The 24,402-nt window shown below is 32.7% G+C and overlaps 1 protein-coding gene and 1 non-coding gene across 2 annotated transcripts; one reads left to right on the top strand and one right to left on the bottom strand.

Moving 5' to 3' along the window:
- Positions 1-10,720: 10,720 nt before the first annotated feature.
- LOC114184317 (metallothionein-like protein 4A) lies at positions 10,721-11,406 on the top strand. Its single transcript, XM_028071626.1, has 2 exons — positions 10,721-10,869; positions 10,964-11,406. The coding sequence occupies exons 1-2, from the start codon at positions 10,781-10,783 to the stop codon at positions 11,121-11,123; spliced, it is 249 nt and encodes an 82-aa protein (XP_027927427.1). The 5' UTR covers positions 10,721-10,780; the 3' UTR covers positions 11,124-11,406.
- Positions 11,407-18,787: 7,381 nt separating this feature from the next.
- LOC114186425 lies at positions 18,788-18,894 on the bottom strand. The gene has a single exon (XR_003605082.1). It is a non-coding gene; the product is annotated as a small nucleolar RNA R71 (small nucleolar RNA).
- Between the last annotated feature and the right edge of the window lie 5,508 nt (positions 18,895-24,402).

Consider the following 24,402-nt stretch of genomic DNA (forward strand, 5'->3'; position numbering starts at 1 on the left):
AAATTGGCATCTCTGTCTAAACTTCACTTGGCAACTATGAATCAACACAAGGAACAACTTTGCTTGCAGAAGGATTCTAACTCATCCACCATTATCACTTCAAAGTGTATCTGCATAAAAGATGATTCTGAATGTCTTGATGATCCTCAAAATCAGTGGTTCCAGCTTGTTCAAACCAATGTGTAGCTTAGGTTAATCGACTTAAGAATTTAAGAACAGAAGAATCTTTTTTATTTTTTATATTTGGTTTTATTATTTTTCGTTTTACATAGTTCAATTCAGCATTTTAGTAATATGTTTGGGTGTAGTATGTTTAAGATAAGTTAAATCTCAAATAAAATAAGTATTTATTTATTTTTAGTTGGTTCAAGGTTATTTTACAACTATTTTTGTTTTCAAAATGATACATTACTAAAGAGAGAATAAATATATTACATTTAAAAAGGAGTATCTACAATCTCACCATGAAGCATTTCTGGATTGGCCGAGGAGGGAATACCACGACCAATACTTCAGCATTGGTCGATATGCCATCTAGCATTTATATTGGCTATATTATCTTAAAAGGTATGACCTAGCTCATGTAATAAGGAATTAAGATAATTAATCATGCATAGAAAATCTTAAAAAGGGACAAGCCTATAAATCCGAAGTTCATGAAGGACATGGTCCATGCAAGTATTATAAATAATCACTATTGATGAGTAGATTATCATTTATTGCATCATTTATTACTTGTATCACACAAGTGACTTAAGCATCAGAATATCTTTGTAGACTCCCCAACCGATGGCTCCCACAACCAAAGCGGAAAAACATACATAGGTAAGTGCTATTAGAAACACATCACTTAAGGACCAGAAGGACAGGAACAAAACAAAAGTAAATACGTGTGAGACACAAGTACATTTTGGTCCACCAAAATATCATTTAAGAGTTATTATTATTTTAAGAATGTCATACTTATTCCTATTACAAAACAAAATACTTATTGTAAATTTAAAATGTAATTTATAGTTTAAATTGATTATTTATTATAAAATTAATATAAAATGCTTGATACAATGTTATTATTAATTTGAAGTATTTATCAATTTTATTTTATTTTTATATTTAAACTTGTTTTTGTTAATAAATATTACGTGTATCGTTCAAATTTACCCGTAACATTATAATACACTTAATTTGGTTTTTATATGTACTTTAAATGTTAAAATTTACATAAATACATAACATTTTCAATTTTGAGTGTGAAATTTATTTTTCAATCTTATTATATATATATATAATATATATATATATCATAATTATTATTGGTTATTTTATTAATTTTAATTATTAATAATATTATCAATTATTGGTTATATATTATATCATGTTAATTATTATTGGTTCTTTTACGAATGTTTAACTATGTTAGCAACAAACAAATGATCAATTTTTGAAACATTGATTTTAACCTTGGGCTTTTTAAACATTGATATTAGTACTAGTAGTTATTTTTAGGGTTAAATATTCTTTTGTTCCTTAACTTTCAGTGAATTTTAGAATTAGTTTATTTCGAAACTTTGAACCAGTTTAGTCTTTCATCTTTTAAAATACGTGGATTTAGTCATTTTAATCAATTTTTTTTAGGTTTATTTGATGTTTCATACGCATTTCAAGATTGTATTTGAGTTGTTTATACAGTTTGACACATTTTTGCTTTAATGTTAAGTCAAATACTATTATGAAACACACTTGAAATGTCAAATAAACCTAACAAAATTTGATTAAAAGGACTAAATTCACGTATTTTGAAAAAATGAAGGACTAAATTGGTCTAAAGTTTTGAAATAGACTAATTTCAAAATTCATTGAAAGTTAAGGGACTAAAAACATATTTAACCATTATTTTTATAAAATGTGACTTTTTGTTCTATAGAATCTTTACTTGTACATATGAAGTGGTTCATCTCTTTTCTGTACATATCTTGTTTTTTAATTGTATTTCTTATATACATAATAGATAAAGGCTATTTATAATAATAATAATAATAACTAGTGAAAATACATGTGTTACTACCAATTTTTCTTTTTTAATTTTAAAAATAAAAAAAAAAAATTAATTTATTATAAATATTTTTTTTATTTTGTAGATAATTTTTTTATTAGAGATACTTATTTTAGTTTTAAAATGATTAATTTATAATAAAAATTAAATGAATGAAATAATTAAATCTAATAAAGTGTTACTTAAAAGGTAAAAATGGTAAAACAATTATTTTAATTTAAAAAACATTTATTTATTAAAAGGTAAAGTTGAGAATAGAAATGTAGACACCAAAATGGGGTATCCCCTTTATATCTCACACTAGCGAAAACACATATATTGTCGCGCTCCACATTTTTTAAATGTTAAGGAAAGATATTGAAAGTAACAGTAAGTAATACTCGAATATTAACATAGAAAACTAAAAATATAACGAAAAACAAAAAAGGAAAAATATTATAAAATAAAGTTAATAATAGAGGAGAGAAGAAAAGGAAGAATAGAGATCGAGAGAATGGTGAATAATTTTTCTGTGCTATTTTGTGTGTCTTATTATTGATACACAAAGTCCTATTTATATATACAACATGAAACCCATAGAGGATATAAATCAAATAGTTAATACAAATATTTATATAAAGAGTAATGAATCATATGAGTATCAATCATATCAATCATACGAGTAAACGTAATCAAATTAATGGACGACCATTAATTCATAATATTCCCCATTGGGTGTCCATTGATAAAAGAATGTGCATCGTTAAAACATTACTAGGAAAAACCCTCTGGGATAAAAATCTAGTGAAGGGAAAATTAGTACATCATTTTGTATTCTTTAATACAATATTGTTCATCACATATTCTATTTCTCCCCCTCATGTAAACTTACATCATTAAAATGACAGAGTCCTAACTTGTGAATCATTTACGCAAAAGTTCTTCTTAGCAAAGACTTTATAAATAGGCCTGCTAGATTTTCACATGAATGAATCTTTTGGATATCTATATCATCCTTTCATTTGAACTATACATTATTATCTTCATATATGGTTGTTGATTCCATCTTTGTCGGAGATAACCATAAGTTTCTTGCACATGTTCACAACTTTCCTTATAATTCTGTATGATTAGACGATATTGCTGCTATTGTTTGTTTCACATATCGCCATGAAATCATTATGCTACCACATGTGAACAAATATCATGTTTGTGATCAACCATTATGACATTGTGAAGATATGTATAATAACATGCATATGCATAACTCATTAGGTCTAATTCTGAATCATTTGGATTGAATAGGCTCATATTTGTAGTACCCTTAAGGTAACAAAGTATATGTTTTACTCCAATCCATTTTCTACTTGTAGTTTAAGAACTATAACTTACTTAACAAATTTACAACAAATGCAATATCAAGTTGCGTATAATTAGCAAGATAGATTAGTGTTTCTATGACACTAAGATATGGTACTTCTGGACCAAGAAGATCTTCATCATTTTCTTGAGGTCTAGGAAGAGTCTTGATCAACATCTAATGACCTCACAACTATTGGAGTGCATAATGAACATGACTTGTCCCTTTAGAACATTTTAAGCACCTTAATTATATAAGCATCTTCATGTATAAAAATACCTTTATTTAAATACTCAATTTATAATCTAAAAAAAAACTTTACCCTTCAAAGATCCTTCATCTCAAATTCTTTCTTTATGCAATCAATTGCCTTTGTGAGCTCATTGAGAGTTATAACGATGTTTATGTCATCTACATAAAAAATATTTATGACAAATTCATTTTCTAATACTTTCATATAAATACAAGGACAAATAAGATCATTTGTATATCTTTCTTTTAATAAGTACTCAATAAGACAGTTATACCACACACATCTTGATTGCTTTAATCAATAAAATGGCTTGTTCAATTTTATTGAATAACCCTCTTTAGAATTTGTCTTGTTGGACAAATTAAATCCTTCGGGAATTTTCATATAAATATCATTCTCAAGAGAATCGTACAAACAGGTTGTAACATCATCTATTAAATGTAAATGCAAACCTTGTTGTGCAACTATGATAATCAAATATTGCAATGTTGTTGCATCCAATACCAGTGAATATGTCTTTTCACAAATAAATATAAGGTTTTGTGAAAAACCTTTAGCAACCAACCGTGCTTTGTATCTAAAAATTTCATCAATCTTATTTTATTTTTTGTGCAAAAATCCATATGCATATTTTCATTTTGGCTAATAAATTCTTTGTCGACAATCTTCAATGATCATCAATTATTGATCCTTATTGTCACTCATAACATTCATCGTTATATTAAATGTAAAAGTTTTGTCAATGTTGACTTCATTTTGGTTTCATATTATATGATTCATGACATAATTTATTGAGATCTCATCATTTTCAACAATTTCAGGTACCTTAGGTTCTTCTAGAATCGAATCATTAATTATGTCAAATGAATATTTTTGGATTTCCCCTTTTGATCCAGTCATCTAGCATTTTAGCTCATTTTCTCAACGAGAGTTTTTATCTTTGGAACCCATAGGCCTACCACACTTCACGCATGTCTTTGGAACCAATAGACCTACCACACTTCAGGCGCGTTATGAATTAATATCAAATATATTTGGAGCATTAACAACTGGTATATATGATTTGGTTAGTCTTTCTATCACTAAGAATGTATAGTAATATATTGACTGAATTTCTAAATGAATTATCCTTTAAACTTTCAGTTCACAATATTTTGTAAGAGGATCAAGACAAGACAATGATAATTCAGTACAACCATTATCCTTTTCCAATTGTTTTCTTTCTCGCCCTAATGTTGGAAAAATTTATTCATCAAAATGACAGTTGAAAAATCAAACTGTAAATAAGTCTCTTGTTGTTAGTTCAAGATATTTTTTTTATTAAAGGAGAATTATATCCAACATATATTTTCATTCGTCTTTGAGGACCCATCATAATCCTTTTTGGTGGGGAAATTGAAACTTATACACCATACCCAAAAATTCTTAGAGGAGAAATAGTAGGTTACATATAAAAAAAAACAATTGCATAATAGAGTATTTGTGATAACTTATTGGCTTGATGTGAATCAATACTGCAACATGCAAATTGCATATCCCCAAGTAGTCATTATAAGCCTAGCTCTCATAAGTAATAGTCTTGCAACCAATTTTAGACGTTTTAGTAATGATTTAGTAAGTCTATTTTGAGTATGAACATGTTCTACTGGATTTTCAACTTCAATTCCATCTGATATAGAATACTCATGAAAAGCATGAGATGTAATTTCACCAGTATTATCAAAATAGATTTTTCTTAATCGGATAATCTAGGAAGTGAACTCTTAATTGTACCAATAACTTTGCAAATGTCAGATTGCATGTTGATAATAATCAAATATATGACCATTTAGTTGATGCATCAATTATAATCATGAAATATCTAAATGATCCACATGATGGGTGTATTGGACCACAAATATCACTCTATATTCGTTTTGAAAAGGAGATTCTCATTTCTATTTTTCTTGGTGATGGTCTTATTATCAATTTTCCTTTGTGAACATATAGTACATGAGAACTCATTGATATGAATTTTTTTTAATTCTTAAGTGGGTGTCCAACATGAGTTTTTCATCCTTTTTTTTGCATCATAATAGATCCAGAATGACTCAACTGATCATGTCATACAAGGAATTCATTTTGATTCGTAAACTTCTGGTTTATCGTGACATGCATTTTAATTGTACTAATATATATGTAGTACAAATAATCCAACTGATCATGCCAAACAAGGCATTCAATTTGATTCGTAAACTTCTGGTTTACCATGACATGCATTTCAATTGTACTAATATATGTGTAGTACAAACCATAAGAGAAGGTTGATAATTCTTTAATACATTTTCTTTTTCAACTCAATCGAAGAGATATAAAGCATGAAACATGAAACATGAAACAAATATAAAGCATTGTCTTAAAATTAAGAACATGATATGAGAAAATCTATTTTTTAACACTCCCATCACCAATGAGGTGATCAATGCTTCCATTTAATTTAGCAAAGAAAATAACAATATCAAGATTAGTAGCATCCATATGGCCATAATCAGAATCACCATCTTCATAATCAAAGTGTGTTTCTATGTTCTTCTCCTTATATTTTAAGATGCTTTGATGTACGACAAGTACAACTCAAATGACCTTTACCACCATAATGATAACTTATATTATCATCTTGCACCCACTTATATACCATGAAATTGCCTTATGTCTAGTCGATCTAGGAGTTCCAACACACTTCCCTCACGTCGAGGTATATACATCTCGTACGTGAGACTGAACATTAATGGATGGTCCGATAGCGGCCCAATAGCGGGTGGAACTATATGCCCAACAAACACAAATCTCGCTAGGAGAGGCTTTAAATAATGGATCTGATACCATGCTAAGAAATGGACTTTAAGCCTAACTTAACTTCACAAAACCGACTTGTAAGGTGAGATTTGCACCACATTTTTTCTTTTCCCTTTTACACATTATTGTTCCACTTTTGGTGATAAAATGTATCTTTGAAATTTTCTTTATAACCAAGTCCATAATTAATATCACAACCATGAAAATATAAATCAAATGTTGATGCATTCACTTCTAGGAATGGAGCAAAACCAATTGGACAAGTTTCATGATTTTCTATCAAAAGCTCATTGCTTTGTTCAGCCATACAAAGGCATGAAATAAATTCAGAATATTTGTGAAACCTCTTCTCACAATATTGTTGTCGTAAGAGCAAATTAGTTGTTCAAATGCTTTATTTCTTTCTATAATGGTATCACCAAGAATCATTGCATCTAAATGTATTTCAACATTTAATATTCAATATAAGTAATTCTTCCTCGTAATATCAAGGATCACAAATTCAAAATTTGTAACGTTTCGCATGTTTAGAACTAGCACATAAATTAATAATAATAATAATCACCATCATAATGAAAATAATAATAAGAAGACGAAGAAGAAAATTGATAAAGTCAAACAATTTTTATCACAACAATAAGAATATAAGATAAGATTTTGAATGAAGAAAGGATTAGAAAGAGTCTCGATTAAGACACGCGGAACATTGTCCTTAAAGAGAAAAAACTTCCACTAGCCCTGGTTAGAGCATGTAACGTCCCATTTAATTAATAAACGTAATTAAAAGAAACGCCACACACAAATAGTACGATATAGCAATCTTGGGGTCCTTAACCCAACCCCTACAAACTAGGCACACCACGATACCGAAAGAAGACTGTTGAAATGTCTAACAAATACATATAGAGAAATAAAGCATATCGAGATACATGGGACAAAGCCCTAAAGAAAACTAAGATCCAGCCCATGCAGATCATACAGCGGAACCATCACCTCCCTGTTGTTCGCGGGTGTTCCTCGCATCTGCTCACATCAACAAGTTGATGATCATCGCAAAAGAAAGTACCACACAGCAGAACACACAACAAATAAAAGTAGGGTAAGCTAGAGCATAAAAGATTACATCCGTATGATCAAATATATATTCACCATACCATACACACATATCAACCAAGCATGTTATGACTTCTCAAACAATACACTAAGACACGACTCGACTCATCCGGATATATACAATCTGGTCGGATTCAGCAGATGCTCGCACTTGTGGTGGATACCTCTGCTCATCCCCAAGCTGCTCACCCCCGAGCTATGTGTTACAAGTGTTACAATGAATCAATTTACCTCACCACAAGGTTAGTCCTTAATGAATTACAGGCCTCCTGCTACTCTCACCACAGGGGTCAGTCCGCTCTAAATGAGACTAACTGACCCCTTAGAGTGTCAGGATGCAACCTTACCTTGAATCCTTACCAGACCATACAGATGGGGCACCACCATAGACACCAACTAACAGGGGCCATGGAATTACGTCCCGACCACTGAAGCACGACCCTGAAGCCCCACCTAGGGATTCCAAGGGATTACGTACTGACCACGTACCAACAGGTATAATCAACCAAGAAATAAACATATACGCCATGCATAGGAAATTTATACCAACATCCATAAACAATCCTCATGTATCACATGTCAAACCCATACCAACTCGTGTTACCAATCATGAGAAAACGTCTCCCCTCATATCAATATCATGCCACTGAATTACCAATCATCAATGCTCGTCGTAGTTCATGACAGTTTTGTGACCACATACGTATCCAACCCCTCATGTACATTCAACATGAGGTCATGCCAAACTCACCATTCATCACATGTAAGCCTCCCCTCATCATATATACTCAATCCCATCATGCCATCATACAGTAATCCAATTAATCACAGGCCAAACATCCGAGAACGGAAAAGAACGCCAAACTGGATCACATCCTCGCCCAGCTCCTCGCTTAGGCAGAGGAGTCTCGCTCAGGCGAGCTCTCTTCGCCTAGGCGAGAACGTGAAATCCTGGAACAATGGCCTCTGCACGGTCTCGCTTAGGCGAGACCCTCCTTGCCTGGGCGAGAAGCTCGCTCACCCAAAATGAGTTGGTCGCCTGGGTGACCCCTCACGCGAGAATGGTTGGGCGAACCCCCGCTCATCTCGCCTGGACGAGGCAAGCTCGCTTGGCCGAGATTATCAGTCTTCGCCCACTGTTCACTCACATAACAGACGAAACCAGCCCAAACACATGCAATAATACATTTCACACACTCAGGGAAACATCCAGAACTATAATCACGCGAATCATACCCAAACAATCATGATAACAACTATTTTGCAGAAACCCTAACTTCCCATACCTGGAAAGGGTTACATGAGGCTTCGACACGAGACCACGGAGCACAGCAGCTCGAGCGATGGACTTGTAAACTGGCGGAACAGCGGAACAGTAGAAAAATAAGGTTATTTTTGAACCCTAAACGGTGGAATACGAAAAAGGGCTTTAGAGAGTAAGGGCAGTAGGTTTAGAATCACTTACATGGAGTTAAAAGTAGTACTGGAGCCTTGAGCGGACTGGTTCGAGACGAGAAAAGCTAACCCTAGTAGAGCTCAAGTGGTACAGTAGAGGGAGACGGCTGCGAATCTGTGAATGAATGAAAATGGAAGCATTAGGGCAACCTGGGTTCAGCTATATCCTTTGGGCCAGCTCCTTGGCCCATCAGATTTGGGGGCAACCCTTTTTGTAAAAATGGGGTACAAAAGAATAGGCCTTACAAAGCATCTTGTTGATAACATGTTATAAAATAAAGCTAATAATAGAGGAGAGAAGAAAATGAAGAATAGAGATTGAGAGAATGGGAAGCAATTTCTCTTTGTGTCTTGTTACTAATAGGTAGAGTCCTTGTTATATATATAACCAAATACTTAATACAAATATTTACATAAAGAGTAATGAATCATATGAGTATCAATCATATCAATCATACGAGTGAATCTCATCAAATCAATGGACGACCATTAATTCATAAAAAAGAAAAAATCGATGATACTTTTATTAAAAAAATAAAAATAGCGGTTATTAGTAAAATGTCAATTAATAACAATTATATTATAGAGGTAGATTTGAAATATGAAATGTGTACAAGAAAAAAGAGGAGAATCGCTTTATATATACATATAGATTTAAAACAAATTTATCAATTAAAACAAATTTCAAAAACAAATATAAATAGTTTTTAAATTTTTATAAATATTTTATTTATTTTGTAGATAATTTTTTTACTAAAGATATTCATTTTAGTTTAAAAAGGATTTAATTTAAGGAAAAATTAATTGAATTAAACAGTTACACGTAACCAAACAATTAATTAAAAGGTAAAAATGGTAAAATAATTATTTTAATTAAAAAAAAAAACGGTCATTTATTAGAAGGTAAAATTAGGATCAGAAATATGGACACAAAAAGTATCCACTTCTATATATCTACATATATCTATATTTGGAGTGCATATTTGTTTTTAAAAATTAAAATAATTATTTTAATAAATTTTATTTTTTAAATGATTGGGCTTTTGAAGTAGAGTTAAATGTTTATATTATATTTGAGTTTTAAAAGATGAGTCGTGTGGGTTGAGATATAAAGGGTTTTAATATTATGATTGAATCATGAGGATTGAGTTATTTAATATTAATTGTTCATTTAAATGATGAAATCTGTTGGCAAAGTTAATTTTGTTCTTAAATCAAATTTTATAATAAAAATGAAGAAAATATGATAAATTAGTGGGGATCAACGTATATGATTGAACAACTGGTCTTTGAATTGTTAATTTTCACTAATTTATCTATCTTTTGATTTTAATTTTTGTGGTTACGGTATCTATCTGCGATACGTAAGCAAAACTTTTAAAATGTTAAAGTAATATATATATATATATATATATATATATATATATATATATATATATATATATATATATATATATATGCAGACGAATATTGGCGTGGCATCGACGAGAGGGGATGGAGATTAGGAGAGACAAAGACAAGTCCTACAACAGTTATGAGCAGAAGAGAGTTGATTCAGCTGTTGCATGCTATACGTGGTTTGAGGTAATGAATTGCATGCAAAGATGTTGCCACGTAGCATGTGACGGTGACATATGGTGTTGTCGGTTGAGACATTATAAAAGGGTGCATGTATGTAATGTAAACACCCAACAAGCATAAGCATATAAGCATATTTTGAGAGTGAGAGAAAATGAGTGACAGAGGTGAAGTGAGAGGGGTGGGAGCCTGTGATAACACCTGTGGCTGCACAGTTCCATGCCCTGGTGGTTCTTCTTGCAGGTCACTTTCTTAACTTCATAATCAAATACTGTCTCTGCTGCAGAAAAATCATTACACTGAGATATTTATCAGAAATTTTGTGTCTGATATGCAGGTGCAGGAGTGCTGGGACTACAGCGGGAGGGGGTGATCACGTGACATGCACGTGCGGAGAGCACTGTGGATGCAATCCATGTTCATGTCCCAAAACTGCAGCAGCTGGAAGTGGATGCAGATGTGGTTCAGAATGTGCCTGTGTCTCTTGCCGCAGTTAGATAACATCATAGTTTAAACCAGATATAAGATATAAGATTAGCCCTAATAGATGGTTTCTAGTATTGGATATATCTACGAAGGTAAAAGGTGGTTGGTTACATAAGTCATATGTTAAGGTTTTTCCTTATGCAGTAGGCATAACATGCTGCTATGTTATGCCCAGTTCTACTTGAAAACGATCAATCATAAATAAAATATATGTATTAAGAGAAATGCATGTTTTCTTTGCTGTGAATTTAATGAAGGTGCATGCACCAGTGCAATAGTGTTGTTTAGATTTAATCAAATAGTTACATATATATCACGGTGGAGGAATCATATCTTATATATCCCGTGAACAATATTAGGATTGAGATGAATATATAATTTTTTTTCTCATATGAAAAAATAATACAGGATCGTGTTTAGACAAGTTTATCATTCAATTTATTAAAAGAAATTAGGATTTTCCCTACACATGATAAAAAAAAAAATGTTCAGTTTCAATTGTGCTTTTATAATTGTTTTTAGACTTAGTCCAAGTTATTTGAGTTACAAATAAAAAAAAAGACTATTTTAAATGTTTTAGAATAATTGTTTATAATTTTTTAATTAAAATTGGATATTATAATTAGAAATTGAGTATACTGAAATAAAATAAAATAAAATAAAAAATAATTAAATTTAGGTTAAATTTAATTGAGTCTTATATTCAATAAACTCGAATTGTGAAATCAATCCATTGATGACCTCTATATTTCATTTTTATTAAATTTTATCATGTACATTCCATTAAAAAATAAAAATTGTGTACATATCATAATAAAAATTGTGTAGATGACATTTCTAGGATTTTGATATTAAAAAAAGTGATTGAGTACTTACAGGGCAAAGATATAATAAGCATGATTCACCAAATACTGTTATAGTTTTTTATATTTCATGTGTTTTTTTTTTCAATTAAGATTGATAGAAAATTATATTTTCATCAATAATTAATAATTTTAAGGTTTAAAAATTTGTAAAAAATTATTTATAGAACTTATTGCAATAAAGATCTAAACAAAATCACAACAAAATTTCAACAAACAAAATTTATAACAATTGTTCTTATATTTTCATAATAATTTAAATTCATAAGTAATTTCTTGTAAGAAAAAAAATCTTCAACTATTTTTTCATACGAAATTAAATTCATAAGCATATTATTTCGCTGAAATCTCTGTAGAACAAATTGCCTTAGACAAACTTTCATTAATCTCACAAATCAAATACTTGCAAACAACAAAGATAATATTCAGACTATAGAAACATAATATATATGTAACTATATACATATATAAAACTATATACTTATATAAAAACAGTTTAGACCATTATGTTTTTCCAATTACTAAATTATCCATCATGGAGTTTCATTGAAGATTTCGATATTATATTCTGTCTAATTAGTTGTACAGGGATAATAACTTGATTCAACATCTTTTTACACGATTCTACATTGAATTAAAATATAAATGTACTGAACATCGTGAGAGTTTATATATGAAATTGTTAAATTATTTAAAGCGATAAGAATGATATTATAAAAATTAAAGTAGGACCAAATTCAGTTTTAAAAAAGGAAAGGATAATCTATGATTATTTAGTTTTAATTATTTTTCTATTAAAATATAATTTTGAGGAGTTAGAAAATTGCTAAAAGAATAAAAACGGTTTTCAAAATAAAGTTTCATTATTTTATTACTATAATTTGACTTTATGAATAGAATTTCAAGAATAAAAGTGGTTTTAAAAATAGTTTCGTTATTTTGTTAATATAATTTGAGTTTATAAATAGAACTGTGAGTTATTTAAAATTTTATTTCATAAAATTATATTTCTAAAACTACTTTTCTTCATTTCTAAATTCTTTATAAAATTCTAACCAATTTACCACGTATCGAAGTATATTATAGGACTTTTGGTGTCGAGCAATATAATCATATTCAATTAATTTTTTAAATAGATTAACACTTGTTTGAAATCGAAGGACTTTTGGCGTTGAGGAATACAATCATATACAATCATTTTCTTAAATAGAGTAAGTTATTTATAGCATATGGAGTGTTTTGGACTTGCATGTGACATGCTAAAAATGAGTTTATGAAGTTATGTTTACTTGTGATAGTGTTTACTCGTGGTCTTATCTTAACCTTGGTTCAAGTGGTGGTACCACCATTTATCTTGCTTTGGTGTGAGTATGTTTTCCCTCAAGTAGATAGTGCCTCATTCCATTCTTTATCCCCTTTTATCCTCTTCATCTTTTGTTATTCTATTTCGTGTTTTCTTATGTTTTTGCTCTTTATGCTTATGCACCTTTTATGTTCATTATTTTTTTTTTCAACTTAATCTTCTCTTCTCTCCTTTGAGCTCCTTTGAAGAGTATCTTCACATCTAGATAATGTTTTGGTTATCTTAATGCCAGTATGAATCTTCTTCAAATTTTCTTAAGAAACTTTAACACAAACACTTTGCACTCATTCTAAAAATAAGATGGATCTATATCACTACCTAATGTGCAACTTAGACTCACACTTGGGATCCCAACAATTTCTCTTTCAAGAATGAGTCCCTTCCATATAACACGATTCTTAGTTATGTGCACCTTAATGGTGACCTTATTACACTATCGTTTTATCATAACTACAACGAGATACACTTGCTTGAAAGACTTGTCAAGAAGACTTTTGATATAAGGAATCCTCACGTTTACAACTCTTCACTCGTATTGTACTATCCTAAATCAGTTACCAAGACGAGAGAGACTCTGATACACATTAATGGGGGAGATAAAAACAACAACCAAAAATATAAAAATATGCAGCCAAAATATTTTTTCCAACCTTTGTAAGAATATGTGACGAGAAAAAATAATAAAAAATGGTAGCAATAATCATAAAAGAGAACATCAATAAAAACTCTCTCAACGTGAGAAGCAAAAATCAACTGACACAAACCAATCAATCCATTTCTTGATGAAAACAACATTTTAGTTGTACCAATCGATCAAAACTCACAAAGATACACTTGTAAGAATGCACCCATTATTAAACATCATCCTCTCTAAAAAAGAAGTAAAGAAAATGGGTTTGTTTGACAATAGATTAATAATTATAAAATAAAAAGAGTAATAAATAAATTGAAATAGAATAATGAAGATTTAAATAACTAGACTTTTTTTATGAATTGAAACAAAATAATAAAAAAATTAAATAACTTGAAAAAATATAAATAAATTGAAACAAAATAATAAAAATGTAAATAACTAGAATTTATTAAAATAAAGAAAACCGGGTGCTTTAAACCATTTAAAATGAAAATACATCAATTTATAATAATTACTAGAAATTGAACGAGATAAAAAAAATAAAAATGCTAGGTTCTCAAATGTTCAATTAAAGTTAAAAAAAGGCCATAAATGAAGGACAATGCCTAAAACTATTTGAATAAATTCTTAAAACTAATAGCTAAAAGTTGAATGTATGCAATATCAATTAAATTAAAATGTCCAAATAGATATAATCTTAGATTAAGTTGAAAATTGATAGGAACCTAGTGATTAGAAAAATTGAATGCATGTGGGGGACTAAGCAATAATAAGTTGAATATGTTAACAGAAAAGTGGATATAATGATAAAAAAAATAATGAATTAGACGCAAATTATATATTAATTGGAATGCATTAAATGTGGTGGTTATTGACTTTGTATACAAGTGATGTGTGTATGGGTGAATTTGGGAATGTGTGAATGACCTAAATATAATAAAATAAAATTGTACATAAAATCATAAAATAAATGCATTAAAAAAGTTAAGCAAATTGAGTACTGGAATTAGTTAAAATTACTAAACAAGTATATAGTAAAAGATAATCCGAGAGCACTAGATTAATAAAGCAACAAAATACTATAAAACTAGAAAACTAAATAGAAAATACAAATATACAAATTATATTAATAAGATAACAAAATTGAGAAGTTGCACCGATCCATGTCATTTGATGCAAACTAATAATAAAACTTGAAGAAAATAAAAGAGAAAGAAGTGAGGTTTTTTTCCCTCATCTAATTTAATCGATCTATGTATTGTATTGTATTGCATTTAATTTTTTAAATTTAGCTAACTTTTAACAAATGACTCACTATTTATTTTCTTTAACACTAAGGTTATGCACCATCATAAAAGCTATTTTATAAAAATATTCAGTATCGTGCCTTTGTATTTTTTAATAGTATTTACCATTTTTTTACTAATAAATAACTATTTCACTTAAGATTGATTTGCTATTTTCTTCAATTTTTTATGCATTTTTATTCTAATTCGTTCATAGTCTTTAATTTATTGAAGTTCTTTTAGTAACTATTTTAAAAATTCAATTAGATGATTGAATTTATATTTCAAATCTACACCTATCAATTCTATAATTTATTTTCTAGAACACAAAAAACAATTCCAATTTTTCTTTCTAGAAAACAAATGTCCTCTATTTTTACCAAAAAAAAAAATACTTTCAAAAGGTTTTTGATGTGGTGGGAGAAGAAATTGATAAGATGCAAGAAGTAATTGTCTTAATTTGAACTTCACTTTACTTGTATCTAGTCCTATCCAATTTGAAATTGCCTCAACTAATAAACTTAACATATTTTTAGATTGATGTAACTTAATGTGCCTACTAGACCCTATTAGACCCTACTAGACCTTACTAGACCTTACTTAACATGATGTAGACATTCGGCCTTAGTTTGATCCAACTTGATCAAACTTAAACCTAATAAAATACCAATTTTCAACCATCTATAAAAAATAAGATAGTATAATATCTACTCTTAATATAGTAATATCATGTATAACCAAAATTACCCAAATGACCCTACTTAAATGGTTGACATGTGTCAAAATTTTCCCATTTTTCCCATGCTTCACTAATCAACACGTGTCCAAACATGGGATTTTTAAGTAATTTGGTTTTATGTAGATAGATGGCGCGAACACTGTGTTGAGAGGGGGAGCCTACTCAATCTAATGGAGATGATTTTGATGATGTCCAAAGTCATACAAACACCTTGTATCACTGTTTTAGGCTTAGTTCTGAACTTATCATTTGTATAGGTGTTGTATATCTAGGATTACATGTAAGCCAAGCTTGAACTGTATAGATTAGCTGTCAAACTCTTGAATATATCAAATGTAGAACTTGTTAATGGATTGATATTTAACTAATGGATTATCAGAAGGCACTTCACTGATGCAGCGAAAATTGACCCACGATAATCGATTAGGTAAATTCATTAATCCACTAATCTCAACAACAAAACTCTGATTTAAAAACAGAATTGAAATCTGATTGAAAAGAATGCATCATTGAATCAAGAAGAGATTTTTCTGAGATTGAGATTTGCAGAGTTCTTGCGCTTTCTTGGGAGATCATTCAATTGGACATTCAAGAAGATTGATGGTGGATTCAATCTTGGAGGGTCAAGCTTGGCTTTAGGATTGAGTGTCACATATGCACATCCATTAGGTGTATTCGTTCCTTGCTCTCTTTTGAATTGTATTTATGTTCATTGTTGATTCACTGTGTGAGTGAAGGTCTAGGTGCAATTGTGTGGAGGCATTGCATCTAGGGGGAGTTCTTGATTTGTAGGCATACTTCGGTACCAAAATTGTTATTAAAGTATGGCGAAATTTTTTGATATGGTTAAGGATATTAATGGAAATAGGGAGACCCTAAAACTTAGAGTTAGAATCAATGATCTTTAGGAGGTCGAAAATAGGGATGGAGGTAAACATATTGAAATGAAGAAAATAGGGAAGAAATGCTGTCAAGGTCACTCAATTTTAAGCATGCTCGCTTAAGCTAAAACCACTGTCGCCATTTTCGCTCAAGCGACACAGGAGCTCGCTTAAGCGAGCTCTTGTGCAGTGGAGACCCTCCCTTGCCGCCATACTCGCCCAAGCGAGTTCAGATGCTACCAATCTCGCCTAAGCGAGATCCTTTCTTCAGCTTGAAGTACTCTTGCTCGCCTAAGCGAGATGTTGGCTTCAGCACATCTCGCCCAAGCGAGAGGTTTTCTTTGGGATGAAGGATGCTGTCTCGCTCAAGCGAGACTTAGGTAGCTTGAGCGAGACTTAGTGGGTATATATTCTCAGTGCATCAGAAAGTGAAATCAGCTTGGAATTTTGGGAGAAGAACGCATCCGTGCTGCAAAGTTGCTACTAGGAGCATCACACAGATCATAATTCTTCTTCTTTTTCTTAGTTCTTTGGATTTGATGGCTACCATGAGTGGCTAATCTTCTCCTTTGGGATTGAATGTAATCTACTCGAACTTGGATGTAATCTGGTGATATTTATATATAGCATTTCTGTTTTACTCAGTATTGGTATGATTGTTCTGCTCTTAATGCTTACTTCTATCTGATCAATAGATGTTTTGATTTTGATTTTTAGATCTGACTGGAAAGTATTTCTGAAAATCTGATTTGAACAATGATACTTGATATACTGTGATGCTAGGAATAGATCTCAATATATCAATTGCTTTTAACACTCGACCGTAATGCTGGATAGTTTGTTGAATATGTGAGGAATCAATATTCAGGGAACTAATCTTATGAATTTTATACGCGAGGGATCGGTATAAATGATTTTTGAGTGTGCATCAATATTGGTATTTTCATATGTTATATATTATACTCATCCAGATTATAGACAAGGGAGATAGATGAAATTCAATCCCAGTTTCTTTTACTGAATTTTTAACTAATTTTCTGTTTTATTGTATTTTATTTTTGCAATTTAGTTTAACTGCCGATGATCCATCGAATTAAAATTTTTGCATATATATGCTGATTGAGATAATTATTAATTTTCACTGAATCCGTTCCTTGTGGGTTCGACACTCCTACTTTAAATCATTATACTACAGTTGACTTTTGGTACGCTTGCCAAGAGACCAACAAGTATTTTTGGTGCCGTTGTCGGGGAACGGTGTTTTTGAAATTTTTAGTTATATCATCCAGCTTTGTGTATATTTTTCTTTATTAGATAGCTTATTAAATTTTTCCTTTGTACTAATCCTTGCTTGAGCTGTTTGATTTATGCTCTTAAGAGGTCAGGTTCCTAAAGATCAATTAGCATTTGACCGGAGATAGAAAAGACAACTAGAAGGAATAGAGGCAAAAGCAAAAAGAAGCAAGGAAAGACAAGGGAAGAATCTTCCTGTACTTCCATCACACCTCAATCAGAAAACATGGAGAATCAAAGACCAGCTCCAGCCAGGAAGACACTTGGAGACTATGCTATGCAACAAGGGCCGAGATATTTTTCTAGCATAGCAATACCATCCACCACCAAAACTTTGGAGATGAAGCCAGCTTTCCTCAGCTTGATCAGTTCTCATCAATTCACTGGAATGGATAATGAAGATCCATACACTCATCTCTCTACATTCTATGAATTGATAGGAACCATGGGCTTTCAAGAAGGAGATCTTGAGCATGTATACATGCGTTTGTTTCCTTTTTCTTTGGCAGGCAAAGCAAAGGAATGGCTTAAGTCACATCCAAATCAGAGTTTGAACAATTGGAAGGATGTTGAGGAGAAATTCTTGAACAGATTCTTTCCACCATCTCGCTACATCAAAGCCAAAGCTGATATTTCAACATTTAGGCAAGGACCAGATGAGCCATTCTGTGAAGCTTGGGAGCGGTTTAATTCCTTATTGAGGAAATGCCCAAATCACGGATTTGAGGATATTGCTCAGCTGAACATATTCTGTAATGGTCTGAGGCCTGACACCAAGATGATATTAGATGCAGCAGCAGGTGGAACAATGATGAGTGTAGATGCGGAGCAAGCAACAAGAATCATTGAGGCATTAGCATCCATAGATCATCAAGCTCAGCATAATAGGCAAACTGTTCAGAGGAAGGGAGTGCTTGATCTTAGTACTACAGATGCGATCTTAGCTCAGAATAAAATTCTGACTCAACAGATTGAGGCACTGACGAAGCAGATGTCTAAATTGCCAGAGCAGTTGCAAGTTGTGCAAACTTCTCCCAGTCACCAACCCATGAGATGTGACTTTTGTGGAGGAGATCATCCAAATGGTCATTGTTCTTATCAGAGTAGCTCACAAGGAGAAGTTTAATATGTGAGCAACCAAGGAAGACCAGGAAATTTCTCCAACAATAACAACTTTTCACAGGGGTGGAGAAACAATCCAAATCAGAATTTTGGATGGAAGCAAGAAGTTGGTCCTTCAAACAGACAACCTCCATATCAACAACAACAACAACATTATCCTTCGGTGCATGACAGAACATCTAAATTGGAGAAAAGTTTATGCAAGCTTCCTTGACCAATCAGAAAAATACAGAAGCTTCAATCAGAAATCTCAAAACACAGGTTGGACAGTTGGCGAAACAATTATCAGATCAGCAGACAGGTCAATTTTCAGCCAACACACAGACTAATCCCAAGGAGCATTGTAAATCTATTACCACTAGAAGTGGTAAAGTTGTGGGAAGAGGGATTGGAGACAACCTAGGTGTAGAGGAGGAGGTGTTGGAGCAAAAAGAGAGAGAAAATGAAAAAAATGAGTGTGAGGGAGAGGAAGAACAAAATAAAAGAGAGTTTGTAAATAAAAGAGAAGAAAAGGAAGAAAAAAATAAAAGTGAGGAGAAAAAGAGGGAGAAGGGTGAGAAACAAGTGCCTCAGTTGAAGAGCCTACCATACCCTCAAAATCCCTCCAAAAAAGACAAGGAAAGGCAGTTTGCAAGATTCATGGACATTTTCAAGCGACTGCAGATTAACATCCCTTTTGTAGAGGCTATGGAGCAGATGCCGACATATGCAAAATTCATGAAAGAGCTCCTAACAAAAAAGAGAAGATTCTCTGAAGAAACAATGGAGCTTGAAGTAGGGTGTAGTGCTATAATTCAGAAATCATTACCTCATAAATCCAAGGACCTTGGGAGCTTCACTATTCCAGTTACAATTGGGACATTACTAGTGGGAAAAGCATTGCTTGATCTGGGCGCCAGTATAAATTTGATGCCTTTGTCTATGCTAAGGAGAATATGAGATCTGGAAGTAAGGCCTACACGGATGAAATTACAGCTAGTTGACAGATCCATGAAGTATCCCTATGGTGTGGCAAAGGATGTCTTGGTTAAGGTTGACAAATTCATGTTCCCAGTTGATTTTGTAGTAATGGATATTAAGGAAGACACTGAAGTTCCTCTAATACTGGGAAGACCTTTCATGAAGACGGCCAAGGTCATTATTGACGTTGATGATGGAAAATTGAAAGTCAGGGTGCAAGATGATGAAGTCAACTTTAATGTATTTGAAGCAATGCAACACCCGAAGGATAAACAACAATGCTCCAGGATGGATGTGATAGATGAAATTTTTCTGTCATCCAGGAAGCAATTGACAAAGGCAAACCCATTAGAAAAAGCTTTGATTGGTGCTTGTGATGATCTGGAGGAAGATGAAGAAAAGAAAGTTGATGAATACCTAACATATCTGACTTCAGCAAAAGAAATTGCATCAAATGATATACAACTTGAGAAATTGCAGCAAGAAAATAGAACTGAAAGTCAGAAGCTGGAGCTAAAGGTATTACCTCCTCATTTAAAATATGTTTTTCTTGCAGATGGAGGTAACAAACCAGTGGTGATCAGTAGTACTTTAACGGCTTCTGAAGAGGAAAAGTTGATTTCAGTTCTTAAGGCCAACGAGGGTGCAATAGGTTGGACTTTATCTGATCTTAAAGGAATTAGTCCATCCTACTGTATGCACAAAATTCATATGGAGCAAGACTACAAGCCTGGAGCACAACCTCAGAATTGAATCCAACCATGAAAGAGGTGGTCAAGAAAGAAGTAATGAAGTTACTTGATGCAGGTATGATCTATCCAATTTTCGACAGTGCCTCGGTCAGCCCGGTCCAGGTAGTTCCAAAAAAAGGAGGTATGATTGTTATTTGTAATGATAAAAATGAATTAATTCCTACTAGAACAGTCACAGGTTGGAGAATGTGTATAGATTATAGAAAATTAAATCAGGCCACTAGGAAAGATCATTTTCCTTTGCCTTTCATGGATCAATTGCTAGAAAGGTTAGCAGGGCAAACATTCTATTGTTTTCTGGATGGATATTCTGGTTATAATCAAATTGCAGTGGATCCAGAAGACCAAGAAAAAAACTACTTTTACTTGTCCCTTTGGTGTGTTTGGTTACAGGAAAATGTCGTTTGGATTGTGTAACGCACCAGAAACCTTTCAATGATGCATGCTTGCAATTTTCTCTGATTTGGTGGAAAAATGCATAAAAGTCTTTATGGATGACTTCTCTGTATTTGGTGCTTCATTTGATCAATGCCTGGAAAACTTAAACATTGTATTGAAGCGGTGTGTTGATACCAATCTGGTTTTGAATTGGGAAAAATGCCATTTTATGGTAACTGAAGGTGTGGTGCTGGGCCACAAAATCTCTGCTAAAGGTATTGAAGTCGACAAAGCTAAAGTGGAGATCATTGAAAAGCTGCCACCACCCAAAAATGTGAAGGGTATCAGGAGTTTTCTAGGCCATGCTGGGTTCTACAGACGATTCATCAAAGATTTCTCCAGAATTGCCAAACCACTCAGCAATCTGCTTAACAAGGATACACCTTTTAATTTTGATGTTGAATGTTTGCATGCATTTGAATTGTTAAAATAGAAATTGGTTTCAGCTCCTGTGATAATTGCTCCTGATTGGAATTTAGGCTTTGAGTTAATGTGTGATGCAAGTGACTATGCCATAGGAGCAGTTTTAGGACAGAGAAAATCCAAAGTTTTCCATGCTATACACCATGCTAGCAAAGTCCTTAATGAAGCTCAAATTAATTATGCAACAACTGAAAAGGAATTGTTAGCTATAGTTTATGCATTGGAAAAATTTAGAGCATATTTGATTGGTTCATTTGTCACTGTATATACTGATCATGCTGCAATTAAATATTTGTTAACCAAATCTGATTCAAAACCAAGACTAATTAGATGGATCTTATTGTTGCAGGAATTTGATTTGGTTATCAAGGACAAAAAGGGAAGTGAAAACTTTGTAGCTGATCATTTGTCTAGATTGATGAATACTGAGGTGACCAACACTCAATCAGAGGTGCGGGAGGAGTTTCCTGATGAAAAATTGATGATGGTGCAAGAAAGGCCATGGTTTGCTGACATGGCCAATTTCAAAGCTGCAGGGGTCATACCTGAAGATTTTAATTGGCACCAGAAGAGGAAATTCCTGAGAGATGCACACCAATATGTGTGGGATGATCCTCATTTGTTCAAAATCGGAGCTGATCAACTGTTGAGAAGGTGTGTATCCAATGATGAGGCAAAGAGCATTATGTGGCACTATCATAGTTCCCCATATGGAGGGCATTTTAATGGAGAGAGGACAGCTGCAAAAGTCCTCCAATCTGGATTTTATTGGCCCACCTTATTCAAAGACGCACACAAATATGTGCAACACTGCAATAGCTGTCAGAGAATAGGGGGAATGTCAAAAAGACATGAAATGCCACTGAATATCATTTTAGAGGTTGAGGCCTTTGATTGTTGGGGAATCGACTTTGTGGGACCACTGCCATCTTCTTTCTCAAATGAATACATTTTGGTGGCAGTTGATTATGTGACAAAGTGGGTTGAAGCAGTAGCAGCTCCTAAGGCCGATGCCAAAACTGTAATCAAATTTCTCAAGCGGAACATCTTTTGCAGGTTTGGTACTCCAAGAGTGTTGATTAGTGATGGTGGTTCACACTTTTGCAATGCTCAACTTCAGAAATGTTTGGAACATTATGGAGTGCGGCATAAAATTGCATCACCTTATCATCCACATACCAATGGACAAGCAGAGGTGTCAAACAGGGAAATCAAGGGTATTCTAGAGAAGACAGTGGCATCTTCAAGAAAAGATTGGTCAATGAAGTTGGATGACGCACTCTGGGCCTACAGAACTGCTTATAAATCTCCCACAGGTTTATCCCCATTCCAGCTGATATATGGTAAATCATGTCACTTACTAGTTGAACTGGAACACAAGGCATTTTGGGCCTTGAAATTTTTGAATTTTGATCCAAAGACAGCAGGAGAAAAAAGAAAATTACAGCTGCAAGAATTGGAAGAAATGAGACTCAGCGCTTATGAGTCCTCTGAGCTTTACAAGGAAAAGACGAAAGCTTATCATGACAAGAAAATTCTCAAAAGAGAATTTTGTCCTGACCAATCAGTGTTATTGTTCAACTCCAGGTTGAGGCTATTCCCTGGAAAGCTAAAATAAAAATTGTCAGGACCATTTTTTGTCAAAAATGTGAGACCTTATGGAGCCATTGAACTAGAGGATCCTGAATCTAAAAGGAGCTAGGTTGTAAACGGGCAAAGGTTGAAGGCCTATCTTGGTGGTGAGATTGATAGGCTCGCCACAATCATTCAACTTGATGAACCTTAAATGAAACAGACGTCAGGCTCGTGACGTTAAACAAGCGCTTCCTGGGAGGCAACCCAGTGTTTTAATTATATTCTTGCACTTCAATTTTATCTTTTCTGATTAAATGTGTTTGTGTATGTAATTATGTGTTTGTGTTTATAGCTCTATGTTTGTGTGTAAAAAGGTGAATTTTAGCATCCAATCATCTCAATAAGGCAAACCATGCAATTTTGGTTGTTTTCAAACAAAACTGGTATTTTAAGCATGGGAATGAGTTTTAGTGCCAGAATTGAGATCATCAAATGCTAAAAATTGCCTTGTTTTGGCCAAATTGTGAAATTTGAGTTTGATAGCTTGATTTTTAGTTTGTTGATATGAAACCTTTTGGAATGATAGAGAATTGATTGAAATATGGTTTGGTATGTGTTTCTGAGTTGTTTGAACTCAAAGGATCATGAATTGAGTGTGTGAAAGTTGAACCAAAAATTGAAAAGTGGCAAAATCAGGGTGTTCCAAAACTGCACGAAATCTCGCCCAAGCTAAACATGTCTCGCCTGGGCGAGATATGCAGAACCTGAGCCAAACAATTTTGCTGATATACTCGCTTAAGCGAGTAGTGGCTCGCTTGGGCGAGAATGCCCTATACCAGGGGTGTTTTGGGCGACACAGTCTCGCCTGCGCGAGACTTTTTAATTTTTCTCTGACGCTCATCTCGCTTAAGCGAGATGTGGTCGCTTAAGCGAGACATCGTGCTTAAGAGAGGGACAGAGG

Source organism: Vigna unguiculata, chromosome 5 (assembly GCF_004118075.2).
Source record: "Vigna unguiculata cultivar IT97K-499-35 chromosome 5, ASM411807v1, whole genome shotgun sequence".
In the NCBI taxonomy this organism is placed as follows: Eukaryota; Viridiplantae; Streptophyta; class Magnoliopsida; order Fabales; family Fabaceae; genus Vigna; species Vigna unguiculata.

Bases quoted from the DNA above. Each gene is read 5' to 3' on its own strand.
- LOC114184317 (XM_028071626.1), top strand. From the start codon at position 10,781: ATGAGTGACAGAGGTGAAGTGAGAGGGGTGGGAGCCTGTGATAACACC. The intron at 10,870-10,963 runs GTCACTTTCTTA...TCTGATATGCAG, and splicing joins CCTGGTGGTTCTTCTTGCAG to GTGCAGGAGTGCTGGGACTA.